At 48.6% G+C, this 27,326-nt stretch overlaps 2 protein-coding genes across 2 annotated transcripts in view; one reads left to right on the top strand and one right to left on the bottom strand.

Moving 5' to 3' along the window:
• The window catches only part of LOC148143255 (uncharacterized), a 135,123-nt gene that overhangs the window by 29,757 nt on the left and 78,040 nt on the right, over positions 1-27,326 (top strand). The window lies entirely within an intron of this gene.
• Positions 3,548-4,600, bottom strand: LOC148143256 (uncharacterized). The gene is made up of 2 exons (XM_087974096.1): positions 4,331-4,600; positions 3,548-4,078 (listed from the first exon to the last, which is right to left on the bottom strand). The coding sequence occupies exons 1-2, from the start codon at positions 4,598-4,600 to the stop codon at positions 3,548-3,550; spliced, it is 801 nt and encodes a 266-aa protein (XP_087830222.1).

Here is a 27,326-nt window from a genome sequence, read left to right as displayed (position 1 = left end):
CAGGGTGAGGAAAGGATGTTTCAGATTCCAGGGTTTTGATCTTTCATTAAGAACAGCCAAGGTGGTAAAAGAAGGAGAGGCGTGTCCTTGTTAGTCAAGGATAGTATAACGGTGGCTGACAGAACTTTTGATGAGGACTCGTCTACTCAGTTAATATGGGCTGAGGTTAGAAACAGGAGAGGAGAGGTTACACTGCTTGGAGTTTTTTTTATAGGCCTCCGCAGAGTTCCAGGGAGGTGGAAGAGAGGATTAGAAAAATTATTCTGGGTAGGAGTGAAAGGAACAGGGTGGTCAGTATGGGGGACTTTAATTTCCCCAACATTGACTGGAAATGCTTTCACTGCAGTACGTCGTATGGATCAGTTTTTGTCCAGTGTGTGCAGGACGCCTTTCTGACACAGTATGTCGAAGGGCCGACATGGGGGGAGGTCACTCTGGATCTGGTGCTTGGTAATGAACCAGACCAGATGTTTGATTTAGTGGAAGGTGAGCACTTTGGAAATAATGACCATAATTCAGTTGGATTTCATTTAGCGATGTAAAGGGATAGGAACATGCCACAGGTCAAGAGTTATCGATGGGGCAAGGGCAATTATAATGCAATTAGGCAAGATTTAGGATGCATAGAATAGGGTAGCAAAATGCAGGGGATGGGAACAATTGAAATGTGGAGCTGGTTTAAGGAACAGATATTATGTGTCCTTGATAGGTAGGTCCCTGTCAGGCAGGGAGGAAGTGATAAGGTAAGGGAACCGTGGTTTACAACAGAAATTGCATCTCTTGTTACAAAGAAGAAGGAGGCTTATGTGTTGATGAGGCAAGATGGTTCAGATGAGGCAATGGAGAGTTACAGATAAGCTGGGAAGGATTTAAAGAGAGAGTTAAGAGCAAAGAGAGGACATGAGCAGTCTTTAACACATAGAATAAAGGAGAACCCTAAAGCTTTCGATAGGTATGTGACGAACAAAAGGATGATTAGGGTAGGAATAGGGCCAATCAAAGACAGAAGTGGGAAGTTGAATGTGGGCCCTGTGGAGATTGGAGAGGTGTTAATGAATATCTCTCATCGGTCTTCACTCAGGAAAAGGAGAATATTGTAGAGGAGAAGAATGAGGTACGAGATATTAGACTCGAAAGGATCAAGGTTAGTTGCACACAGGTGTTATCAATTCTAGAAGGAGTGAAAGTAGACAAGTGCCCTGAGCCCGATGGGATTTATCCAAGGATTCTCTGGGAAGCGAGGGAGGAGATAGCAGAACCTTTGGCTTTGATATTTGAGTCGTCATTGTCTACAGGTTTAGTACCAGAGTGGAGGATTGCAAATGTTGTTCCCTTGTTCAAGAAGGGCAGCAGAGATGACCCAGGTAATTATAGACCAGTGAGCCTTACTTCTGTTGAAGGAAAGCTTTTGGAAAGGAATATTAGAGATAGGATTTATAATCATCTCGCAAGCAACAATTTGATTTCAGATAGTCACCATAGTTTCATCAAGGACAGATCATGTCTCACAAACCTCATTGCGTTTTTTGAGAAGGTGACCAAGTATGGAGATGAGGGTAGGGCAGTTGACGTGGTGTACATGGACCTCAGTAAAGCCTTTGATAAGGTTCCACATGGCAGGCTGTTGGAGAAATTGCAGAGGCATGGGTTGTTGTGGTTTGGTTCGCCGAGCTGGGAGTTTGTGTTGCAAACGTTTTGTCCCCTCTCTAGGTGACATCCTCAGTGCTTGGGAGCCTGCTGTGAAGCGCTTCTGTGATGTTTCCTCCAGCATTTATAGTGATGGTGTCACCTAGACAGGGGACAAAACGTCTGCAACACAAATTCCCAGCTCGGCGAACAGAACCACAACAACGTGCACCCGAGCTACAAATCTTTTCCCGAACTTTGAAGAGGCAAGGGATTGAGGGTGATTTAGCAGTTTGGATTAGAAACTGGCTTTCTGAAAGAAGGCAGCGAGTGATGGCTTATGGAAAATATTCAGCCTGGTGTCCGGTTACTAGTGGTGTGCCACAAGGATCTGTTTTGGGACTACTGCGGTTTGTCATTTTTATAAATGACTTAGATGCAGGCATAGGTGGATGAATTAGCAGAGTTGGACTGAGAGGTGGCAAATGGAGTTCAATGCAGCTAAATGTGAGGTGATTCACTTTGGGAAGAATAACAGGAAGGCAGTGATCTTGGAGTCCATGTACATAGATCCCTGAAAGTTGCCACCCAGGTAGATAGTGCTGTTAAGAAGGCATACGGAGTGTTAGGTTTCATTCGTAGAGGGATTGAGTTCTGGAACCGCAATATCATGCTGCAACTATACAAAACACAGGTGCAGCCACATTTGGAATATTGTGTATAGTTCTGGCCTCCATATTTCAGGAAGGATGTGGGAAGCATTGGAAAAGGTGCAGAGGAGATTTACCAGGATGTTGCCTGGTCTGGAGGGAGGGTCTTATGAGGAAAGGCTGAGAGACTTGGGTCTGTTCTCATTGGAAAGTAGAAGGCTAAGGGGGGATTTGATAGAGACATACAAGATGATCAGAGGATTAGATAGGGGAGACAGTGAAAGACTCTTTCCCAGGATGGTGACGTCAGCTTGTACGAGGGGGAGGGGGGGGCATAACTACAAATTGAGGGGTGATAGATTTAAGACAGATGTCAGAAGCAAGTTCTTTATGCAGAGAGTGGGGAGGGCGTGGAATGCCCTACCTGCTAAGGTAGTCAACTCAGCCACATTATGGAGATTTAAACAATCCTTAGATAAGCGCATGGATGATTTTGGGATAGTGTAGGGGAACGAGCTGAGAATAGTTCATAGGTCGGTGCAGCATCGAGGGCCGAAGGGCCTGTTCTGCGCTGTATTGTTCTATGTTCTTTGTTCTATGTTCTAAACTTAGTACAGGAGGCTGAAAGAAATGAGCAGCTTTAAAACAAAAACCTCCGGTGGTAAGTTCAGGTAACCTTTATTGCAACCCAACTTTGTTACAGCTTCATCCCCCCAGCAAAAAGGCAGATAAAAAGCAGTTGCTTTTTGAACAGCTCAAGGTGAAAGCGCACACACTACACCTCACCTGTCCCACCCCCCTCACTGTCTTTACTATTGGCCAGCACCAAGTTGTCCCTTTGTAATTGGATCCTTGGAAAAGCTGTAACCCGGAGGAAGTATTGCCTCACTCAGCAATTTCAACCCATATCCTGTCTCCAAGTAAGTTTCTCCCTGCTCATTTGCCAGGAAGGGGCAGTGTAGAGTCAACCAGACTGCTGTGGGTCTGGAGTCACGTGTAAGGCAGACGTGGTAAAGGATGCAGCTGGAACGACTGAATGAATCCTTTCCCACAAAGGCGGTTCCCTTCCCTAACAAGGGAGAGAGTGAATCAGATGGGGGCTTTCTCCCCCCCCACCTCCCCCTCCCTGAAACGGTCTCATAGTTCGATTCCAAACTGCACATTTCTGACCGAATACCAATTCTGCCATCTGTCGTGGCGGGATTCGAATCCAGGAGTCCCCGGAACCGGGTTGATAGTCCAATCGATAATGGCACTCGGCCGTCACTCCTTCAATCCCCCTGCGATGGCACGTGAATTCGCTGGTGCTTCCGCAAGTTGGAGGAGTAGGTGAAGTCCTTCCCGCACTGAGAGCAGGTGAATGGCCTCTCCCCTGTATGGACCCGCTGGTGGGTCAGCAGGGTGGAGGTCTGGGTAAAGGCCTTCCCACACTCGGGGCAGCTGAAGGGCGTCTCCCCTGTGTGGTTCTGTTGGTGCCTCATCAGGTTGGAGACTTGGGTAAAGGCCTTCCCGCACTCGGAGCAGCTGAAGGGCCGCTCCCCCGTGTGGATCCGCTGGTGCGTCAGCAGGGAGGAGGACGTGCTGAAGGTCTTCCCGCACTCCGGGCAGCTGAAGGGCCTCTCCCTGGTGTGGACCCGCTGGTGGGTCAGCAGGTTGGAGGAGCAGGTGAAGCCCTTCCCGCACTGAGAGCAGGTGAACGGCCTCTCCCCCGTGTGGACACGCTGGTGGATCAGCAGGGTGGAGGAACTGCTGAAGGCCTTCCCACACTCAGGACAGCTGAAGGGCCTCTCCCCCGTGTGGATCTGCCGGTGCCTCATCAGGGAGGAGGCCCGGGTAAAGGCCTTTTCGCACTCAGGGCAGCTGAAGGGCCTCTCCCCCGTGTGGATCCGCCGGTGGGTCTGGAGGTTGGAGTAATTGCTGAAGGCCTTCCCGCACTCAGAGCAGCTGAAGGGCCTCTCTCCTGTGTGGAACTGCTGGTGCCTCAGCAGGTTGGAGGGATAGTTGAAGCCCTTCCCGCACTCAGAGCAGCTGAAGGGCCTCTCTCCCGTGTGGACCCGCCGGTGGGCCAACAGGCCAGAGAAAAACATGAAGACCTTCCCACAATCTGGGCAGCTGAAGGGCCTCTCCCCCATGTGGTTCCGCCGGTGGGCCAGCAGGTGGGAGTAATGTCTGAAGGCCTTCCCACAGACAGGGCAGGGGAATGGCCTCTCCCCGGTGTGACTGCGCCGATGAGTCTCCAGGGCAGACGGGAAACGGAAGCCTTTCCCACAGTCGCCACACTTCCATTGTTTCTCCACGGGACGGGATTCCTCGGGTTTCTCCATGGATGAAGCTTCAGCCACACACAAACAAATTTCCAGCCCCTCCTTGTTGTGAATTCCTCTTTCCAGGTCGTATAGTTGCTACACGCTCCACAATTAGTGCGCTGCAACAGTAGGGTCTCTCATCCAGTCCCACTGATGCTGAAAACATACTCAGTCAGTCAGGAACCAAAAAGCTTTGATCCCTTTCACAGAAATCAGTCGAAAATCGTTGCGGTCCTGGTGGACTGAGTGACTGTCAAACATTGACAGCGAAGTGAGGATCGCAAATGCTTGAGAGTCAGTCGAAAAATGTGGCACTGGTAAAAGCACAGGGATGTCAGACAGCATCTGAGGAGCAGGAGGGTCAATGTTTTGGGCATAAGCCTTCATCTGTTGATTGAGAAACTTCCGCCATCAGATCTTCAAATACGCTGTAAAAAGAGATTACAAAAGCCATCACTGCCAGTCCTAGGGTAGAAATTCTGAACAAGCAATTCTACTTTCTGCAGAATATTCTTTTATTATTCCACAAAATTGAAAGCACCATCCCACTCTCTCTCCCCCTCTGTTCTCACTCCGCTCTAACCAATTCCCCGGAAGGTGCTGATTCAGGATCTTACAGGGGCAGAAAAGCAAAAACATCAAGACTGACATCTCTCTGAATTTTGGATACTTCCACCTGAAAGTTAATATCTTTCACAACACTGGGATCCTGCTGAGAGTGAGCAGGTCTGATTTTGGGAAGCAAATAAAATGTGTGTCAATTCAGGATGAACCTGCCACGCAGCTTCTTTAGGAACAACCAGACACAAAATGGTTAACATCCCTGGGAAGGGGAAGCAAAATGACACCAGAGAGAAATTGAATATACTGACATGGCAAACATTAGTGGAAAGCCAGAGTCATAGAGGTATACAGTACAGAAACAGACCATTCGGTCCAACTCGTCTGTACCGACCAGATATCGTAAATCAATCTGGAACCGTTTGCTCACACGTGGCCCATAGCTGGGGTCATCCCTACTCCCCCTGTCCTGAGACCTTTATGCCTCCAAGCTGACCTTCAAAGGTTCGGTTTTTCCCTCCATTCTTTCCCGGTTGTCTTTTGTAAGTTTTGAAAAGTTTCCCAATCCTCTGAGTATAGGATTTGGGAAGTTATGTTGTCGCAGTACAGGACATTGGTTAGGCCACATTTGGAACATTGTGCACAATTCTGGTTTCCTTCCTATCAGTAAGATGTTGTGAAACTTGAAAGGGCTCAGAAACATTTACAAGGATATTGCCAGGGTTGGAGGATTTGAACTAAAGGGAGGCTAGGGCTGTTTTCCCTGGAGCGTTGGAGGCTAAGGGGTGACCTTATAGAGGTTTATAAAATCATGAAGGGCATGGATAGGATAAATAGGCAAAATCTTTTCCCTGCGGTGGGGGGAGGGGGAGGTCCAGAACAAGAGAGCATAGGTTTAAGGTGAGGGGGGAAAAAGCAAAAGAGATCTGAGTGGCAACCTTTTCACACAGAGGGTAGTAAATGTATAGAATGAGCTGCAGGAGGAAGTGGTGGAGGCTGGACCAAAAGGCAGCTGGATGGGTACGTGAATGGGTAGGGTTTAGAGGGATATGGACCAAGTGCTGGTAAATAGGATAGATTAATTTCAGATATCTAGTCAGCATGGACGAGATGGACTGTTTCTGTACTGTACAGATCTATGGCCATCTACTTCATTTTGAAATGTTTGCACTACCACTTGGAACACCCTGTTAGGGTTCAGAGAGTGCCAGGTCCTGACATCTCCTTCCTCACGTCTCCTGTGTATTTTAAATCAATAGTACCATTTGTATGTTACTGGGTTAGTACTTTAAACATAGACACATACAATATAATCAGAATTTCTATTCGGTACAGACAGGGATGACTTGTTTCAACTTTGCTAACAGGGTATCAGAAGGGGAGGATCTGCAGACAGAAATCTTGGAGGAAATTCCATAACAAGATCTGACATGGTCACTCAATATCATTGGGGGGGGGGTTGAGTCTGGAAAGAGAAATCCATTCGACCTGCTTCAAAAGGTACTGGACATCAGTGTGAGTAGAGGAGCACTCAGAGAGGAACACACCAGTGAACTGAACTTTAACTGGTTACACAGTATGAGTGTGTGTGTCCCAGTGAACTGACTTTGGAAAAGAGCTTTAACCAGTTACACAGACTGAGAGAGGGGTTGGGGCATTTATTTTACCCTGCAGCATCAGAGCCTGAGGGGTGACCGTAGAGAGGTTTATAAAATCATGAGGGGCATAGATAGAGCAAATGGCCTAGGTCTTTTCCCCCCAGGGTGGGGGAGTCAAAAACTAGAAGGCATAGGTTTAAGGTGAGAAGGGAAAGATTTGAAAGGGACCTAAGGGACAACTTTTCATGCAGAGGGTTGTGCATGTATGGAATGAACTGCCAGAGGAAGTGGTGGAGGTGGGTACAATTGCAATGTTTAAGAGGCATTTGGTTGGGTATATGAATAGGAAGGGTTTGGAGGGATATGGGCCGGGTGCTGCCAGGGGGGATTAGATTGGGTTGTAATATCTGATCGGCATGGATGAGTTGGGCCGAAGGGTCTGTTTCCGTGCTGTACAGCTTTATGACTCTATGACTAGCCCTCGGAGCATGGCTCCTTCATCAGGTAATTGTGGAGAATAAAATCATAAGGCACAGAATGGATGGAAAAACATTACAGTGCACTGAAATGATATGTAGAAAAACACTGGATTGTTAAGTCTTTCATCTTTTAGTATGGGCTGCTCATATCATTCATTTGTAAATCCCAGAATTTCCTGAAAGACATCTTTTTGAGATAACTCAAGGTTTGAGAACAAAACGTGACATCTCAGCTCTGACAATGCATTAAAAGTGTGAATTCAGAGTCTGTCTGTATCCCAATCTTGAGTCAGACTGGTTCTATTTCCAAAGTGGAATTTACAAAATATTACATGGATTGAACAGCCTGCAGGTTGTGAATATTTTGAGAAAAATAGAATGTTTCTGCAAATATAATTCTGCAAATACAAATTCACCCCCATGGATGTGTGTGTGAATGAGACAGAGAAAAGTCTATTTGTGCTGTATATCCCTATGTCTACTTGATAACAGATGCTTTATTTCTGTTGGTGTAAATATTGTTGTAAATCATAGCGGGGTATGCATAGTTAGATGTTAGGGTGAGAGAATGCCTCAAGAGGGGCACTATAAGAATCCTGGGAGAGCCCTATTCCTGGTTTACTTCCTCATGAACAAACATTAAGCATGAGCATTTATTTATTTCTAATTTTGTTCTGTTTCTCTTGTTTGATTCCCAGCTAGGACTACACTCTGTGTCTGGATGGTTGACAGGCTGAGAGATTGTGGCTTGAGTCTTGAATAACTGAATGTTTTATTGTTCCAGACGGTGTGGGGGTGGGGATCAAGGCTTCAGCAGAAATCCAGCAGAGCAGAGAACAGACCAATATCTTACTCTGTGGGCAACTGAAATTCGAGCTGATCATGGCTGATATATCCATTGGCTCAGCTCTTCCTCCCTGCATTATCCCAACTACCCTTAATTCCCTGACCATGAAAACCCATACAATTGTGTCTTGAATATACTTAATGAAGATGCCTCTACTGATTCCTTGGGCAGAGAACTCCATAGATTGACTGCTCTCCAGGAAAAGCAGTTCCTCCTCATCTGTCCTAAATGGCACGGTGGCACAGTGAGTAGCACTGCTGCCTCACAGCGCCAGAGACTCGGGTTCAATTCCTGCCTCGGGCAACTGTCTGTGTGGGTTTCCTCCGGGTGCTCTGGTTTCCTCCCACAGTCCAAAGATGTGCGGGTTAGGTGAATTGGCCATGCTAAATTGCCTGTAGTGTCAGGTGAAGGGGTGAATGTAGGGGAGTGGGTCTGGGTGGGTTGCTCTTCAGAGGGTTGGTGAGGTCTTGTTGGAGTAGTGCATCCAACACTACCTCTGGACATTCATTCCATACATGAACCACTCTCTGTTTATGAAAACCTTTTCCCGAATCGGTCCACGCCGTGCATTCATTTGCAGCAACCGAAAGGAAAGGGAAGAAAAAAGATTGAATCCAAGAATGAAAAAAAAAGGAAAAGGAGTTGAGAAGAGAATGCCGTACTCACAGATGGTTGACAGAGTAGGGAGGTTGCAGTCTGGAACAAACTCACTCTCCATTCAGAGACAGAGCAGCAGCAGCTTCCGAAGCTCGTGTTCCAACTTCTGCAATCAGACAATAGGAAGGCACTGATTGGCAGGAGGACCAGTCACCTTCCGTTCCTCCAAAACTTCCGATTGGTCCTCCAAACGAAAGTCGCGAGGCGGGCTTTGCGTGCAGTGAGGAGCATGCGCAGTTTCATCCTTGTACCGACGAGCATGCGCAGTCTCCTCTCTGGCGATGCTGTTGTTATTGACGGAATTTCAGTGTCTGAATGCCAAGAGAAGTTAAAAAGGGGAGAGCCCCCCTTTCTTCCCCCTGTGATATTTACTTTTCCTACACGCTCCATGACTTTATAAATCGAAATAAGGTCATCCGACAATAGGGCGAACAGAAGTGTACTCAGTCCTCTCCACGTGGTCTCACCAATATCCTGTACAACCACAACGTGATGTCCCAACTCCTGCACTGAACAGTGTGAACAATGAAGGAAAGTGTGCTAAACGCCTCTTTCACAACCCTGTCTACCAATGATGCAACTTCCAAAGAACTATGTCCCCGGTTTGGAGATGCTGGTGTTGGACTGGGGTGTACGAAGTTAAAATTCACACCACACCAGGTGATACTCCAACAGGCACATTTGCAAGCATTATCCTTTGGAGCACTGCTCCTTCATCAGGTGGTTGTGTCTTATGATCCTGCTCCACAAACACCCCATGAAGGAGCAGTGCTCCAAAATCTCGTGCTTCCAAATAAACCAGTTGGACGATAACCTGGTGTTGAGAAATGTTTAACTTTATGTACCTGAACCCCTCCCCCACCATGTCTCTCTGTTCTCCAACATAAAGCAGGGTCCTACCATTAACTGGACAAATTCTGCCCTTGTTTTAGCAAAATGCAACGTCTTCCCTTCATCTGTCACGCTCTTTCGGACACTCTCACACACACCCTAACACTCACACCGTCTCACAAGCTTATACTCCATCAAACACACACTTCATTAGCATGCATACACAAACTCGCATGCACGCACACTCTCGTGTGCACACACAGTCTCACATAAGTCTATGCGGTGAATTTGCATTTGCAGAATTATATTTGCAGATATATTCAATTTTGCTCAAAAACCACACACACTGCATGTAATATTTTATAATCCATGTAATATTTTACAAATTCCCACTTTGGTTAATAGAACAAATCTTTTTTTAGATTAGATTAGATTAGATTACATTACAGTGCGGAAACAGGCCCTTCGGCCCAACAAGTCCACACCGACCCGCTGAAGCGCAACCCACCCATACCCCATACATTTACCCCTTACCTAACACTATGGGCAATTTAGCATGGCCAATTCACCTGACCTGCACATCTTTGGACTGTGGGAGGAAACCGGAGCACCCGGAGGAAACCCACGCAGACACGGGGAGAACGTGCAAACTCCACACAGTCAGTCGCCTGAGGCGGGAATTGAACCCGGGTCTCTGGCGCTGTGAGGCAGCAGTGTTAACCACTGTGCCACCGTGCCGCCCACTACGTCTCACTGATTCAAGATTCAAGATTGGGATACCGACTCGAACCTCACACCTTTTATGCAGTATCTGAGCTGAGATGTCACCTATTTTTATTAAACCTTAAACCATCTCGACAAGGTGAATTAAAAGTAATTCTGTGGTTTACATATTAATGAACTGAAACCTGCAACCCATGGTAAAAGATGAAAGACTAATCCGTAATCTAGATTTATTCAATATCTTATCAGTTGCATGACACCGTCAGCTTTTGCGAAAAATTCTGTGTCTTATGATTCTGCTCCACAGCTACCTGATGAAGGAGCAGCGCTCCAAAAGCCAGTGCTTCCAAATAAACCATTTGGAAGATAACCTGGTGTTGTGTGATTTTTAACTTTATCCACCCCAGTCCAACACCGGCACCTCCACATCGTTTCCAGTGGACACAACCACACCTCCCAGTGCTGCCAGGAAACTGTACAATGACAATGGGATGATGTAGTACCTGCACTCCTGAAAAATTCACAAATTTCTAACAATACTGGCTACTCATTCACTGCTGCAACTGATACACAACATTGGAAACATCGTCCAGGAAGCTGTCAGAAATAAGCACAGCAGGTCAGGCAGCATCTGAGGAGCAGGAAAATCAATATTGCCCGAAATGTCGATTTTCCTGCTCCTCGGATGCTGCCTGACCTGCTGTGCTTTGCCAGCACCACTCATCTTGACTCTGATCTCCAGCATCAGCAGTTCTCACTTTCACCTGTACGAAACGTGCAGTTTTAAAACAAAATCTGTTGCAATTCAAAGCTGTCAATGAGAGTCTGAGCTCGGCATGAAGTTCAGGTAATCTTTATTGCGACCCAACTTTGTTACAGCTTCAGAATCTCCCAGCAGAAAGGCATAGAAAAAGTAGCAATGTTTTAAAAACAGCTCACAGTCAAAGTGCACACACTCCCGCCAACCCCTCACTTGCTTCATTATTGGTCACCACCAAGTTGCCCTTTGTAATTGGATCTTTGGTACATCCTTAAACCGGAGAAAGTATTGCCTCACTCAGCATTTTCAACCCGTATCCTGTATCCAAGTAAGTTGGATGGGCAGTGCAGAGTCAATCATACTGCTGTGGGTCTGGAGTCACGTGTAGGCCAGACCGGGTAAAGGATGCAGCTGGGACGACTGAGTGAATCCTCTCCCACAACGACAGTTTATTTCCCTAAAAAAGAACTGAGTGAATCAGATGGGGGTTTTCTTCCACCCCCACCCCACTGACAATGGTTTCACCGTTAGATTCTGAACTCCAGATTTCTGACTAAATTCCAATTCCACCATCTACCGCGGTGGGAATCGAACCCGGGAGTCCCCGGAACCGAGTTGATAGTCCAGTCGATAATGGCACTCGGCCGTCATTCCTTCAATCCCCCTGCGATGGCACACGAAATCGCTGGTGGCTCCCCAGGTAGGAGGAGCGGGTGAAGGCCTTCCCGCACTCGGGGCAGCTGAAGGGCCTCTCCCCCGTGTGGACCCGCCGGTGGGTCGGGAGTTGGAGGCCTGGGAAAAGGCCTTTCCACACTCGTGGCAGCTGAAGGGCCTCTCACCTGTGTGGACACGCCGGTGGGTCTGGAGGTTGGAGGTTTGGGAAAAGGCCTTTCCACACTCGTGGCAGCTGAAGGGCCTCTCCCCCGTGTGGACCCGCCGGTGGGTCTGGAGGTTGGAGGCCTGGGAAAAGGCCTTTCCACACTTGTGGCAGCTGAAGGGCCTCTCCCCCGTGTGGACCCGCTGGTGTGTGTGGAGGTTGGTGGAATCACTGAAGCCCTTCCCACAGACAGGGCAGGGGAATCGCCTCTCCCCAGTGTGTGTGTGCCGATGAGTCTCCAGGGCAGATGGGAAACGGAAGCCTTTTTTGCAGTTGCCACACTTCCACGGTTTCTCCACAGGGCGGGATTCCTCTGGTTTCTCCATGGACGGAGCGTCAGCCACACACAAACGTGTGCAGAGCCTATCCCCACCGTGAATTCCTCTTTCCAGGCCATATAACTGCTTCAGGCTCCACACTCAGTACACTGCAATGGTAGGGTCTCTCATCCAGTCCCACTGATGCTGAAAACGTCCCCAAACAGGAACCAAAACGCTTTGCTCCTTCTCACAGAATCATAGTTGAAAACTGTTGCAATCCCGATGGATTGAGTGACTGTCAAAGTGAGGACTGCAGACACTGGAGAGTCAGATTTGAAAAGTGCAGTGCTGGAAAAGCACAGCAGGTCAGGCAGCATCTGAGGAGCAGGAGAGTCAACATTTTGGGCATAAGGCCTTCATCTGTTGATTTTGAAACTTCCGTCTTCAGATCTTCAAATACTCTGTAAAAAGATATTACAAAAGCCATCACTGTCAGTGCAGGGTAGAAATTCTGAACAAGGAATTCTACTTTCTGTGGAATATTCTTTTCTTTTGTTATTCCACAAAATTGAAAGCACCATCCCACTCTCCCTTCCCCTCTGTTCTCACTCCACTCTAATTCCCTGAAGGTGCTGATTCAGGATCTTAAAGGGGCAGAAAAGCAAAAATCTAAAGACTGACATCTCTCTGCATTTTGGATACCTCCACAACACTGGGATACAGTTGACAGTGAGCAGGTCTGATTCTGGGAAGCAAACATAAGTGTGTCAATTCATGGGGTAACCTGCAATGCAGCTATTTGTGGAACAAAATGGTTAACGTCCCCAGGAAGGTGGGAGCAAATTGAGACATCAAGGCATTAACACCGACACACGTCGGTGAAACTCTTCTGCTCCCAGTCAGGGCAAAACATCTTTGAAAGCTGCTCTAAAAGTCCAGTCTTCACAACCACACTTCTGCTTTCACCAAAGATCATTCGAGTCATACAGCACGGAAACAGACCCTTTGGCCCAACTTGTCCGAGCTGACCAGATATCCTAAATTAATCTAGCCACATTTGCCATCATTTGGCCCCTATATGGGCCGGGTGCTGGCAGCTGGGACTACATTGGGTTGGCTATCTGTTCGGCAAGAATGAGTTGGACAAAAGGGTCTGTTTCCGTGCTGTACATCTCTATGACTCCAGTCGCATTTGCCATCACTTGGTCCCGATCCACTGAACCCTTCGTACTCATACACCCATCCACATGCCTTTTAACTGTTGGAATTGTACCAGACCCCACCACCTCGTCTGGCAGCTCATTCCATAACTGCACCACCCTCTCCATCAAAAACGTTTCCCCTGAGATCTCTTTTACATCTCCCCCACGCCCACCCCCCTCCCCGGGCACTATGGGTAATTTAGAACCGCCAATCCACCCTAACCTGCACATCCCGACACACAATGGATAATTTAGCATAGCAAATCCCCCCTAAAATGGATAAAGTTAAAAATCATACAACACCAGGTTGGAGACCAATAGGTTTGTTTTAAAGCACTAGCATTTGGAGCACTGCTCCTTCATTAAGTGGTTGTGGAGAATAAGGTCATAAGACATAGAATTTATGGAAAAACATGACAGTGATCTGCCACTGAAATGACAGTGTCCATGTAATTGAAATGACATGTTGAACAAACCTGGATTGTTCAGTCTTTCATCTTTTCGATTGGGTTGCAGGCATCATTAACATGCAAATCCCAGAACTACCTGTAAGGCACCTTCTCAAGAGAACTTAAAGTTTTATAACAAAAAGTGACATTTTAGCCCAGCTCAGAAAATATAATTCTGCAAACATACACAAACAAGTCCACGGGAGTGAATGTGTGTGTATGGTGTGTGCGCGCATGAGAGAGAGAAAATGTCTATTTCCATCCTGTATGTCTCTGTCTATTTGAGAACAGATGCCTTACTTCTGTTGGGGTAAGTATTGTTGTAAATCATAGCTGGGTACTAATAGTTAGATATAAGGGGGAAGATAATTCCTCAAATAGGGCAGTATAAGAATCCCGGGAGAGCCCTATTTCTGGTTTACTTCCTAATGAACAAACATTAAACACAAGCACCTTTTTATTTCAAATTTGGTTTCATTTTTCTTGTGTGATTCCCTGCTGTGACTTCACTATGCCTGGATGGTTGACAGGCTGGGAGATTGTGGGTTGGGGCTTGATTGACTGAATGTTTTATTGTTCCAGAAAGTTGCAGAAGGGAACAGGGAGATCAACAGAGGACAGAGAAATCAGGACCTGAAATCTGAGCTGACACCAGACTACCCTGTGATCAGTGCTTTGATTATCAGTGTCAACCCTCCACCTTTACCTCGCTTCCCATTTGAGGACACCCTCAGTATTCAGGATCCAATCCTTGTCATCCTGAAGCCATGTCTCTGTAGGAGTGTCAGATTGCAATTATTCACTTCAATGTATGTTGTCAATTCATTCACTTTTGTCACAACGCAGCACACATTCAGACACACCATTTTTAGTTTCAATTTTTGTGACATTAGTATCCAGTTTTGATTGCTGGTATATTTACTCTCCTTGTCCCTTTCTATCATTCTCTTATGTTCATTTTCCACATCACTACATTACTCACTGGCCGTGATTTCGGTTGGCCAGGCTAAATTGCCCAGAATGTCCAGGGATGTGCAGGTTAGGTGGGTTAGCCATGGGAAATGCAGGGTTATAGTTTCGGAGTAATGGAAGCAGGAGTAGGCTATTTGGCCCATCCAGCCTGCTCCACCATGCATTAAGATTATGGCTGATCTATCCATTGTCTCAGCTCCTCCTCCCTGCATTGTCCCAACTACCCTTCATTCCCCTATCATGCAAAAACCCATCCAACTGTGTCTTGAATATACTTAATGAAGCTGCCTCTACTGCTTCCTTGGACAGAGAATTCCATAGATTCACAACATTCCAGGAAAAGCAGTTCCTCCTCATCTCTGTCTTAAATTTACTCCTCCTAATCTTGAGCCTGGTTTCATTCACCAGCAGAAATGACTGGATAGGGTAAAGTTTCATCTCCACAGTGCAATGAATTCCCACTTTCTACCAAAACCTCAGATGTACTCACTCACTCAGTTGCTGTCTCACAAATGCAAGATTTCATTGTAACTTCTGCTCCCATTAAGGGCAAAACATCTTTGAAAGCTGCTCTGAAACTCCAGCCTTCACAATCACACTTCTGCTTTCATCGAAGAAGATTAGAGTCATACAGCATGGAAACAGGCCCTTTGGTGTGGCGGTGGGGGCGGGGGGGGGGGGGGGGGGACCTAATTGAAACAAGGAATACTGAACAGCCTGGACAGAGTGGAATTTGGAAAAGGTGTTTCCATTGGTTGGAGGGATTAGAACCAGTGGGCACAGCCTTAGAGTAAAGGGAAGACTTTTCAGAATGGAGGTAAGGAGAAACTTCTTCAGCCAGAGAGTGGTGAATCTATGGAATTCACTGCCACAGAAGGTTGTGCAGGCCAGGTCACTGAGGATATTCAAGATTGAGATGGAGACGTTCTTGAGGTGACCTGACAGAGGTTTATAAAATCAAGTGGGGCAGAGATGAGGTGACCGCTGGGTACCCTTTCTCTAAGGTGGGGGTGGGGGTTTCAAGATTAGGCAGCAAATTTGAAGGTGAGTGGAGAAAGGATTTTAAAAAGGCAGGGGGGGCACTTTTCTTTTTACACAGAGTGGTTTGTACGTGGAATGAATGTGGATGCAGGTTGAGTAACAACATTTAAAAGACATTTGGATAAGTATATGAATAGGAAAGGTTCGGAGGAATATGTGCCAATCACAGGTAGGTGGAATTAGTTTAGTTTGTGAATATAGTCGGCCTTAGACTAGTTTGACTAAAGGGTCTGGTTCTGTTGGTGTCTGACTCTGTAACTGTTCTGTACTGGTGTAAAATCATTTACTTGCCTTCCCCCAGAAACATCCACTTCTTTGGTGTTCAAAAATCAGATGAACTCAGCCTTGAATAATATTCAATGACCCCCTAACGCAGGAAGACATCCCCACTTCTGAACTCAATTCCTCTTGTTAATATACCCCTTGCCTTGCTGATTGCTTGCTGCACTTGTCCAGGCAAAGGTGAGGACAGCAGATGCTGGAAATCAGAGTCTAGATTAGAGTGATGCTGAAAAGCACAGCCCCGGTCAGGCAGCATCTGAGGAACAGGAAAAATCGACATTTCAGGCAAAAGCTCTTCACCTGCACCTGTCTGACAACTAGCAGTGACTGGTGTAGAAGGATGCAGAGGCCCCTTTACACATCATTCCTGATGAAGTGCTCGGGACCGAAATGTCGACTCTCCTGGTCCTCGGATGCTGCCTGACCTACTGCCTTTTTCCAGCCCCACACTTTGACTCTAATCTCCAGCATCTGCAGTTCTCACTTGCTCCACATCCCAATATATCACCATTTAAACAATACATTTTCTTTCTGCTTTTTTTTCATAGCAATGGCTACAACTTCACATTGAGATACTGCATTTGCCACGTGTTTGTAAATTGTGGTCTTCTCTACATTGGGAAGACCGAGTGTAAACTTGGGGAACAGTTTGGCGAGCATCACAGCTGGGTCCGCAGAGGCTGACCAGACCTCCTAGTCACCACTCATTTTAATTCCCCTTCCCACTCCCTTTCTGACAAGAACATCTTAGCCTTCCTCTATTGCCACAACGAACCAACCTGCAAATTGGGGGAACAACACCCCATCTTCCGTCCGGGCAGCCTATAGCCTGTAGGACTCAACATCAAATTCTCCAATTTCAAATAATCTCCCTTTCCATCTCCCGACTCCCTTCTCAGGCCCGTGCCCCTCATTTCCACTTCTCCCTTTCACTAACCTGATTTCTTCCACCCATTGACTCATCAGGCTGTACCCTCTCCCTGTCTTCACTTATCCCCACTTTAGCCCCTGGCCCGGGCCCCAGCACCCATCCCCAGTCCTGAGGAAGGGTTACACCCGAAACATCGACTTCTCCACTTCCTGATGCTGCCTTGTTTGCTGTGTCCTTCCATCCTCCTGCCTGTCTATTTTGCCAATTGAGACACAGACCTGAACCACGATTCCAGAGTCTGTTCCCTCCCTGGGTTCACCCCCTTTCCTTTCAGTTGCTGCAAGCCAACAATTGAACTCCAGAAAGAAATAGAAATGGAAAAGGGGGCGAGAAAAGAGAGTGCCGTACTCACAGATCTTAGACAGAGGAAGGAATTTGCAGTCTGGGTGAAGCTCAATGTTGATTCAGAAAGAGAGGAGCAGGAGTAGCAGCTTCAAAAACTCATGGTCCAACTTCCGCATTCAGACAATGCAGTGACTCTGATTGGCAGGAGGACCAGTATCCTCCCGGTCCTCCAGGGTTCCCTATTGGGCCATCAAAGGAAGGTCGCGGGCCTTTTTTTGCGGAAAGTGATGAGCATGTCGTGAATTTTGCTGACACCGGTGGGCATGTGCACTGCGTTACTGACACTGGAAAACATGCGCAGTATGCTCATTGGGGATGCTTCAGGAGCGTGAAGCAATGTGAGCAGCTCCTGAAGGTCTTCAAAGAAAAGGAAGGGGAGCCGCTGTTCTCCATCTTGTCGGCGGTCCCGTTGTGTGTGCTTCCTGCACAGAGGAGCCGGGTTGTTACAATCCACATGTACAACCCCTACGTGCCAGCAACTGATGTCCTGACGTTCCTGGGAAGATATGTGCAGGTCGAGGGTCAAAGCACCGACGTGGTTGACCCTTTCGGGATCTGGACCAGCAAACGCCAGGTCAAGGTAACCCTGAGGGTGGACGCCAGCGGGAATATCCTCCACCCACCCTCCAGCTTTGCTATCGGAGGGAGCAGAGGGTACCTGACTTATGCAGGGCAGCCGAAAGTGTGCTGAACCTGTGGGAGGTCAGGCCACATGGCGGCGGACTGCAAGGTCACGATCTGTCTCAATTGCAAGAAGGAGGGCCACCCGACCAAAGAGTGCAAGGAGGAAAAGAACTGCAATCTGTGCGGGGAGGCGGGCCACATGTACAGGGCCTGCCCAAGACGAGGTGCCGCCACCTACGCGCAGATGGCGGGAGGCGGGCCACAAAAGGACGGCAAGGCACCGCAAACCGGCAAGGGAATGGTGTCAGGAGGCATGCAACAGGAAGGACAGGCCGGAGCAGAGCAGATGACAGCTACTGGAGAGGTACAGCTGCCGAGCGAAGATCCGACAGGACAGGAGGAGGAGGCGGAGAAGGGAAAGAAGGAGGCAGAGGAATGGACCGTGGTGAAAAACAGGAAGAGGAAAACCCACCCGGTCACCAAGACCTCCCAGAAAACGGGGAAAAGGCAGCTGCAGGTGGAAGATACGGACAGCTCTTCGGAGAGTGAGGACGGAAGAAAGGAGGGTCGTCACCAAAAGAAGAGGCAGAGTGCTGCGAGGAGAAAGGAGAGCAGCAACTTCCAACCAAGGGACGAGCCTCCTGAGGAAATGGGAAACCACCACCCCCCACCAGGTGAAAGCCAGGAGGGTCCCACCGCCCCACAGCTCCAGGTCACTGGGAGCAGCGACCCTCTGACAGTCCCGCTGTCAGATATAGAAACAGACAGCGTGGACCCTGGTCTCGGCCCGATGACACCGAAGCGGGCAAATGGGCCGAGTGAGGAACTGGACAGCTACCTCAGCCCAGCGAGGGTCCAGCAGTTTGCGTACTGCACGGGGATGCAGACAGCTACCCCAGAGGGGCAGGACCAGCGACAATCGGACATGGGTAACCTTACAACCTGTTAACAAAATGGGGTTTAAAATTGCAACTATCAATGTGCGCAGCATAAAATCTGCTGCACGATGTGTTTCAACTCTGGCCTTCCTTCGTGAAAGCTGATGTCCTGTTTCTGCAGGAGTGTGGGATACCGCACCTCAGCAGTTACAGGAGATGGTCGAGCTTGTGGGCCCATGGGCCGTCAGTGTGGTCGGGGGGCAACGATAACCGCTCCTCGGGCCTGGGTGTTCTGTTACCGGGAGGCAACTTCACCATCTCCGAGGTTAAGGAGGTGGTGGGCGGGCGCCTCCTCGTCGCTGATGTTACATACAGAAACGCTCCCGTGAGACTAATCAACGTGTACGCCCCAGTGGGTAAGAGTGAACGGTTGGCCGTCCTGCAACAGCTTCCACTGTTGCTGGCTACGTCCAGGCTGGTCATTCTGGCCGGAGACTTCAACTGTATCATCGATGCAGATGGACGATCCGGCGGGGGGGATAGTAAACTGGACGCCACGTCCAGAGCCCTGATGGACACAGTCAAAGACGCCAAGCTGCACGACGTCTTCAGCACCCCTGCAGATGGAGCGCAGCGTAGATATACATGGTCACGGGCAGACGGGTCTATCCGCTCAAGGATAGATTACCTGTTTGTGTCCCGAACGTTCTCGGTCAGATCCACCGACGTCAAGCCGGTGTTCTTCTCTGACCACTGCCTCCTGCTGGCCGACTGTCACCTACAGGACGAGCAGCGGGCTGGCAAGGGAACGTGGAAACTGAACACCAAGCTGTTGACCCCGGGAAACATTGAGGAGCTCAAGAGGGATTACGCAGGTTGGAGAACCGTGAAATCCCTCTTTGAGTCTCCAGCAGACTGATGGGAAACAGTAAAAGGGAACATCAAGAGGTTCTTCATCCTCAAAGATGTTCAGGAGGCGAGAGAGAGACGGGGAAAACTGTCCCAGCTCCAGGAAAGTATGCAGACGTTGGGGGTTGATGTCATGGAGGACCTCGAGGAGGTGAAGGGCCAGCAAGCCTCGCTCTTTGCCTCGGAGGCCTCCAAGATAATCTTCCGGTCCAGGGTCCGCTCGGTGGAACAGGACGAGACGTGCTCACGTTTCTTCTTCCCGAAGGTGCACAAAGAGAGCTCCGTGCTCAGCAGCCTGAAGGAAGAAGATGGCTCGGTAACGTCATCTCAGGCTGACATCATGAGGATCAGCAAATCCTTCTATGCCAGTCTGTATGACTCGAAGCCAACCGACAGCGCGGCCTCCAAGTCGTTCCTGTGCTCTATCACGGAGGTCCTAGACGACGGAACACGAGAGAGGCTGGACCAGCCGCTATCTCTGGATGAGCTGACCAAGGCTCTCGAGTCCTTCGAAAAGAATAAAACTCCCGGAAGCGACGGCTTACCGGTCGAGCTCTATTCCGCTCTTTGGGACTTGATTGGCCGGGACCTGCTGGAGGTGTATGTCAGTTGAAACTTTATTGCTGGAACAGCACAGCAGGTCAGGCAGCATCCAGGGAACAGGAATTTCGACGTTTCGGGCACAGGCCCTTCTTCAGGAAGGGATTACGCAGGTTGGAGAACCGTGAAGTCCCTCTTTGAGTCTCCAGCAGACTGGTGGGAAACAGTAAAAGGGAACATCAAGAGGTTCTTCATCCTCAAAGATGTTCAGGAGGCGAGAGAGAGACGGGGAAAACTGTCCCAGCTCCAGGAAAGTATGCAGAACCTGCTCCTGCTGCAGACGTTGGGGGTCGATGTCATGGAGGACCTCGAGGAGGTGAAGGGCCAGCAAGCCTCGCTCTTTGCCTCGGAGGCCTCCAAGATAATCTTCCGGTCCAGGGTCCGCTCGGTGGAACAGGACGAGACGTGCTCACGTTTCTTCTTCCAGAAGGTGCACAAAGAGAGCTCCGTGCTCAGCAGCCTGAAGGAAGAAGATGGCTCGGTAACGTCATCTCAGGCTGACATCATGAGGATCAGCAAATCCTTCTATGCCAGTCTGTATGACTCGAAGCCAACCGACAGCGCGGCCTCCAAGTCGTTCCTGTCCTCTATCACGGAGGTCCTAGACGACGGAACACGAGAGAGGCTGGACCAGCCGCTATCTCTGGATGAGCTGACCAAGGCTCTCGAGTCCTTCAAATCCTGTTCCCTGGATGCTGCCTGACCTGCTGTGCTGTTCCAGCAATAAAGTTTCAACTTTGATCTCCAGCATCTGCAGACCTCACTTTCTCCTCGGAGGTGTATGTCAGTATGCTTCGGGCAGGTACCATGAGTGAATCCATGAGGAAAGGCATCATCACCCTCATCTACAAGCAGAAGGGGGAGAGGGAAGAAATTAGAAATTGGAGACCGATCTCACTGTTAAACACAGACTACAAAATCTTGTCAAAGGTCATCGCCAACCGGGTCAGGTCTGCTCTGGGATCGGTGATTCACCCTGACCAAACCTGTGCTGTACCGGGCAAGAAGATCGCTGAGAGTCTCGCACTCCTCAGAGATACGATTGCCTACGTGCAGGACAGGGGGGTGGACACCTGCCTCATCAGTCTGGACCAGGAGAAAGCCTTTGACAAGATATCGCATACATATATGAGGGATGTCCTCTCCAAAATAGGCTTCGGGGAGGGAATCGCTAATTGGATCAGACTGCTCTACACCAACATTGTCAGTGCAGTCTCAATCAATGGGTGGGAATCAGATAGCTTCCCAGTCAGATCTGGAGTCAGGCAGGGCTGCCCTCTCTCTCCTGCCTTGTTTGTGTGTTGCATAGAGCCATTTGCCGAGACCATCAGGAAGGATGCGAGCCTGAAAGGGGTGACTATTCCTGGCAGCGGGGGTCTGCAGGTTAAGGCCTCCCTGTACATGGATGACGTCGCCGTTTTCTGCTCGGATCCGCTGTCTGTGCACAGACTCATGTGCATTTGTGACCAGTTCGAACGGGCCTCGGGGGCCAAGGTAAACCGAGGCAAGAGCGAAGCCATGCTCTTCGGGAACTGGGCCGACCAATCCTCTATCCCCTTCACCGTCAGGACTGACCACCTGAAGGTGCTGGGTATTTGGTTCGGGGGGGCTGGGGCGTGCGCCAAGACCTGGGAGGAGCGGATCAGGAAGGTGAGACAGAAACTGGGCAGATGGGAGCAACGGTCGCTCTCCATCGCGGGTAAGAACCTGGTCATCAGGTGTGAGGTACTCTCAGTATTGTTATACGTGGCACAGGTCTGGCCTATCCCCAGAACCTGTGCCGCCGCAGTCACCCAGGCCATCTTCCACTTCGTGTGGAGATCAAAAATGGACCGGGTCCGAAGAGATGTAATGTACAAAGACCGGTGCAATGGGGGAAAAAACACACCCAATGCAACCCTCACCCTGATGGCCACCTTTGTGTGTGGCTGCATCAAGCTGTGCGTGGATCCCCGGTACGGAAACACCAAGTGTCACTACGCACTGAGGTTCTACCTGTCCCCGGTGTTGCGAAGGATGGGCCTGGCCTCGCTGCCGCGGAACGCTCTGAGTAGTTGGACCGTTCCGTACCACCTGTCCTTCGTGGAGAAATTTATCAAGAAAAACACCTTTGACCACAAGTCCATCAGGAAGTGGTCAGCACGTAGTGTCCTTGAGACCCTTCGGGAAAAGGAGAGGGCGGATCCTGTCGAGCGGTTCCCTGAGCAGACTGTCAAAGCCATTTGGCAGAATGCCTCATCGCCAGAACTTTCCAACAAGCACCAAGACATGGCTTGGCTGGTGGTGAGAAGGGCTCTGCCTGTGAGATCATTTATGCACGCCCGGACTCTCTGCCGCACCGCACGCTGCCCTCGAAGCGGCTGCGGGGGGGACGAGACTGTCACACACCTCCTTCTGGAATGTGCCTATGCAGAGGAAGTCTGGAGAGGAATGCAGTGGTGTCTGTCGAGGTTCGTCCCGAGCAGCGCCGTGACGCGGGACTCCGTGCTCTACGGTCTGTTTCCCGGGACGCACACCGAGACGAACATCAACTGCGCCTGGAGGATCATCAACTCGGTGAAGGACGCTCTCTGGGTGGTCCGAAATCTGTTGATCTTCCAGCTGAAGGAGTTGACCCCGACTGAGTGTTGCAGACTGGCACATTCCAAGGTCCAGGACTACGTGTTGAGGGACGCGCTGAAGCTTGGGGCAGCTGCCGCCAAGGCGCGGTGGGGAAAGACCACCGTCTAACATCTGCCTGCCTAAGAAGAACAGGGGGCCCGCGCAGTCATTTGGGCTCCGCTGGCGCCTCAGCTCAATGTAATCGCACCAACCTGTGAATATGAATGATCACCCTGTTTCGACGCACAAAGAAATGGAATGTTTACAGAATGATGACATGTCCAATTGTATAGATTAAATATATATGAATAAAGTATATTTTTGAAATAAAAAAAAAATGGGGATGCTGGTGTTCCTGTCAGATTTTAAGAGTCCAAATGCCAATAGGACAAAAAAGGGGTCGAGCTACAATTTGTTTTTTCGCTGTGGTTCGACAGTTCATTGCTTTTGCATTCTGTCTGGATGCTCAACTTTTGTATGTCTTTTCTCCACGTTGCGCGAGTCCAGAACTGGAGGGCATGGATTTAGGGTGAGAGGGGAAAGGTTTCTGAGGGGTAACCTTTTTGAACAGACGGTGGTGCGTATCAGCCAGAGGAAGTGGTGAAGGCTAGTACAATGATAATATTTAAAATGCATCTGGATGGGGATATGTATAGGACAGATTCGGAGGGAAAAGGGGCAAATACTGGGAAATGGGTCACTAGATTAATTCAGGATATCTGGTCGGCATAGACCGAAGGGTATGTTTCTGTGCTCTGTGACGCTATTTCTAGATAGTTGGAACAACTTCATTAGGCCATTCACCCTTTACAGTCAAGATCAGAGTGCTGCTGGAAATGCACAGCAGGTCAGGCAGCATCCAAGGGAGCAGGAAAATCGACGTTTCAGACAAAAGCCTTGAATGCTGCCTGACTTGCTGTGCTTTTCCAGCACCACTCTAATCTCCAGCACCTGCAGTCCTCACTTTCGCCCATTCACACCTCCCAGCCTCTCCTGAGCTGTGGCCTGACTGTGCTTATTTCAGTGAAAGTTTTAGAAAGACTTCAGCAGCTCTTTGAAAAACTTAAATGTGCTTTCGGACTTTAACGATGTTTCTGAAGATATCATTTTAGGTATTCTCAATTTTGAAGACCAGCCATTTTTCACCCCTCCCAACTCCCAGATAGAGTCATCACCATCCATTTTCTCTGTGTGTGTGTCCTTTTGAAGGGCTTGATACAGCGGTCAAAGCTGGTTCGAGGCATGAGAAAGGACGGGTGTGGTCGGGGCTGGGGAGAAAAGAGACAGAATGGATGGGGGACAGAGAGGGAGAAAATGGAGGGGATAGAGAGAAACTGTGAGTGAGGGACAGAGAGAGAGAGAATAAGTGGGGTTGATAGAGAGATTGGGCGGGGGAGAGAGTTTGGGCGTGGCGGAGAAGTGGGAGATGGCACAGGGCAGGGTGATACTAGGCACACGGATACACAAGATGATCACTGAGCCATCAGTTGGCCAACTTGACACACAAGATGGCCACCGGATCACAATACGGAGAGAAACAGCAGAGCTGATACAGACACTGCCTGGGGCCACCAGAATGCCAGCACAATGGACTCACAACCCAGGTGATTAGTTTAAGGCGGATGGGGGAGAGAATACACATGAGTAATGAACACTGCCCGCCGAAGTGTGTGGGTCCGGCCAACACCTCTTATAGGAGTGCTAACAGCATGATACAGACTCAATACCAAATGCTAATAGCCAGGGCTGCAGGAATCCTCCTTCTCAGGAAGAGCAATTAGCGCCCATTACTACAACAAAGGATTTCCATGCAGACATTGAAATGGACAATGTCTGCACTGAAACTGACAACGACTGTGCAGAAATTAACAAAGGCTGTGCCTGAACTGACAAAGACTGTACCGAAACTATCAACGATTCTACAATGATTACCATAAACAAATCATGTTACAAAGACAATAATCTCATCCCTGACCGATTGTATCACAAGATGTATAAAAGTTTCTTGACGTGTGCTCCGGGTCGAGAGAAGTCTTGCAGCTGACACTGTGCTGTTGGTGTCTATCTCTCCCCGGAGCCACATTATTACCTTGTGCAATAAATTCTGTCATTGAACCTCAATTCTGAATCCGAGCTTGGTGTTTTTCCCCACAACAGGGGAGAAAGAATGGGCGGGGAAGGCAGATGTTGGGGGGAGGGAGAGAGAGAGAGAATGCATAGAGAGGAGATGGTGGAGGCCTGGAAGAATAGAAATGGGACAGAGGGTATGGTGAGAGAATAGATGGGGGCAGCGGGTGTGGTGGAGAGAGAATGATTACCCTGTTTCGATACGTAAAGAAATGGATGTTTACAGAATGATGACATGTCCAATTGTATAGATTAAATATATATGAATAAAGTATATTTTTGAAATAAAAAAAAAAATCTCTCCCCGGAGCCCCGGTATTTCCTTGTGCAATAAACTCTGTCATTGAACCCCAATTCTGACTCCGAGCCTGGTGTTTTTCACCACAACAGGGGAGAGAGAATGGGCGGGGATGGCAGAAGGTGGGGGGAGGGAGAGAGAATGGATGGAGAGGAGATGGTGGGGACCTGGAAGAATAGAAATGGGACAGAGGGTGTGGTGAGTGAGAATAGATGGGGGCAGAGGGTGAGGAATGAAATGACAGGGTTGCAGAGAGTTACGTGAGAGAGAATGGACAGGGTGTTTGGAGTATAGAGGGAGAATGGACAAGAAGCTGGGGATGTAGAGAGAATAGACAAGGGGCGCTGTGGATGGTGGGGGAGAATAGACAGTGGGAGCTGTGGGTGATGGGGGGGAATAAACAGGGAGAGCTGTGGCTGGCCAACATCAAAAAGGTTGATGACAGTCAACATTTAGGTTGTTTCTGGAACAGAAAAACTTTCACTGGAGTCTCCCGGAAGAGGGGTGTCTCGTATGTATTCCTTCAATTTGTTTTAAAATAATTGTTGTGTATCTTAATTGTTAAGGTATACCTGGCACATAGAGAGATGGCTGTGGTTGTTGGAGGTCAGTCATCTCAGTTCCAGGACGTCTCTGCAGGAATTCACAGGGTAGTGTCTTAGGCTCAACCATCTTCATCAGTGACCTTCCTCCATCATAAGGTCAGAGGTGGAGATATTCGCCAATAATTGCACAATGTTCAGCATGGTTCACAACTCCTCACAAACTAAAGCAGTTCAGTTTGAAATGCAACAAGATCTTAACAATATCCAATGGGCTGATGAATGGCAAGTAACATGTATGCCATGCCAATGCCAAACAATGACTCATCCCCAAAAGAGATAATCTGACCACTGCCCCGTGATATTCAACAGTGTTGAATATCCCACTATCAATGTCTTTGGGGTTTACCATTGACCAGAAACTCAACTTGACTAACAACAGACACAATGGCAACAAAGAGCAGGCAACAGGTCAGGAATATTGTGGCAAGAAACTCCCCAAACCCTGCCCATCTTCTACAAATCACAAGTCTGCAGTGTAATGGAATACTCCCCCCCCCCCCCCAGCTTGCCTGGGTGCAGCTTCAACAACATTCAAAAAGCTTGATACCATCCAGGACAAAGTCGCCTGCTTGATTGGCACCATCTCCACATACATCCACTCCCTCTGCCCCACTGTTCAGAAGCAGTAGTGTGTATGATCTACAAGACACAACACTGAAATTCACCAAAGATCCTTAGAAAATACCTTCCAAACCAACAACCACTTCCATCTAGAAGGATCAGGCAACAGATACTTGGGAACACAACGTTTTGCAAGTACCCTCCAAGCCACTCACCATATTGACTTGTAAATATATTGCTGTTCCTTCAGTGTTGCTGGGTCTAAATCCTGGAATACATTCCGTAAGGACATTATGGGTCACCGTACAGCGTGTGGACCACAGCAGTTGAAGAAGGCAGGTCACCATTACCTTTTCAAGCGGAACTAAATGCTGGCCAGTCAGCAATGCTCATGTACCATGAATAACTTTTAATAAATGGTTGGAATCTGCAAACTAAAAAAAATAGACGTTCAAGTGGAACAGACGTCGGGCTTTGATTTGGTCCTTATTTGAGGACGGATAAAGAGCGATCAACTGAGACTGACTTGGAAATAGAATTTCGAGTTAAACACCTGTAGTGTTTCACTCAGTGGATCAATTGAACATCGATGAAAGATTGGCTCCAGGCGAGTACGTCAGGAACACATGAAAAAGGACGGTTTTGCTCCTCTCCCTTGTAAAATTGCTGTCTCATGTATGCAGCTGGACATGCAACTGTTTGTTTGTTGTAAACTGATTTTGTAAT

This window comes from Chiloscyllium plagiosum, unplaced genomic scaffold (assembly GCF_037043375.1).
Source record: "Chiloscyllium plagiosum isolate Xiang-an unplaced genomic scaffold, Cpla_swu_hap1 HiC_scaffold_27, whole genome shotgun sequence".
Taxonomy (NCBI): Eukaryota; Metazoa; Chordata; class Chondrichthyes; order Orectolobiformes; family Hemiscylliidae; genus Chiloscyllium; species Chiloscyllium plagiosum.
Note: the sequence above shows the minus strand (reverse complement) of the source record. Positions and strands in the feature narration are given on the sequence as shown.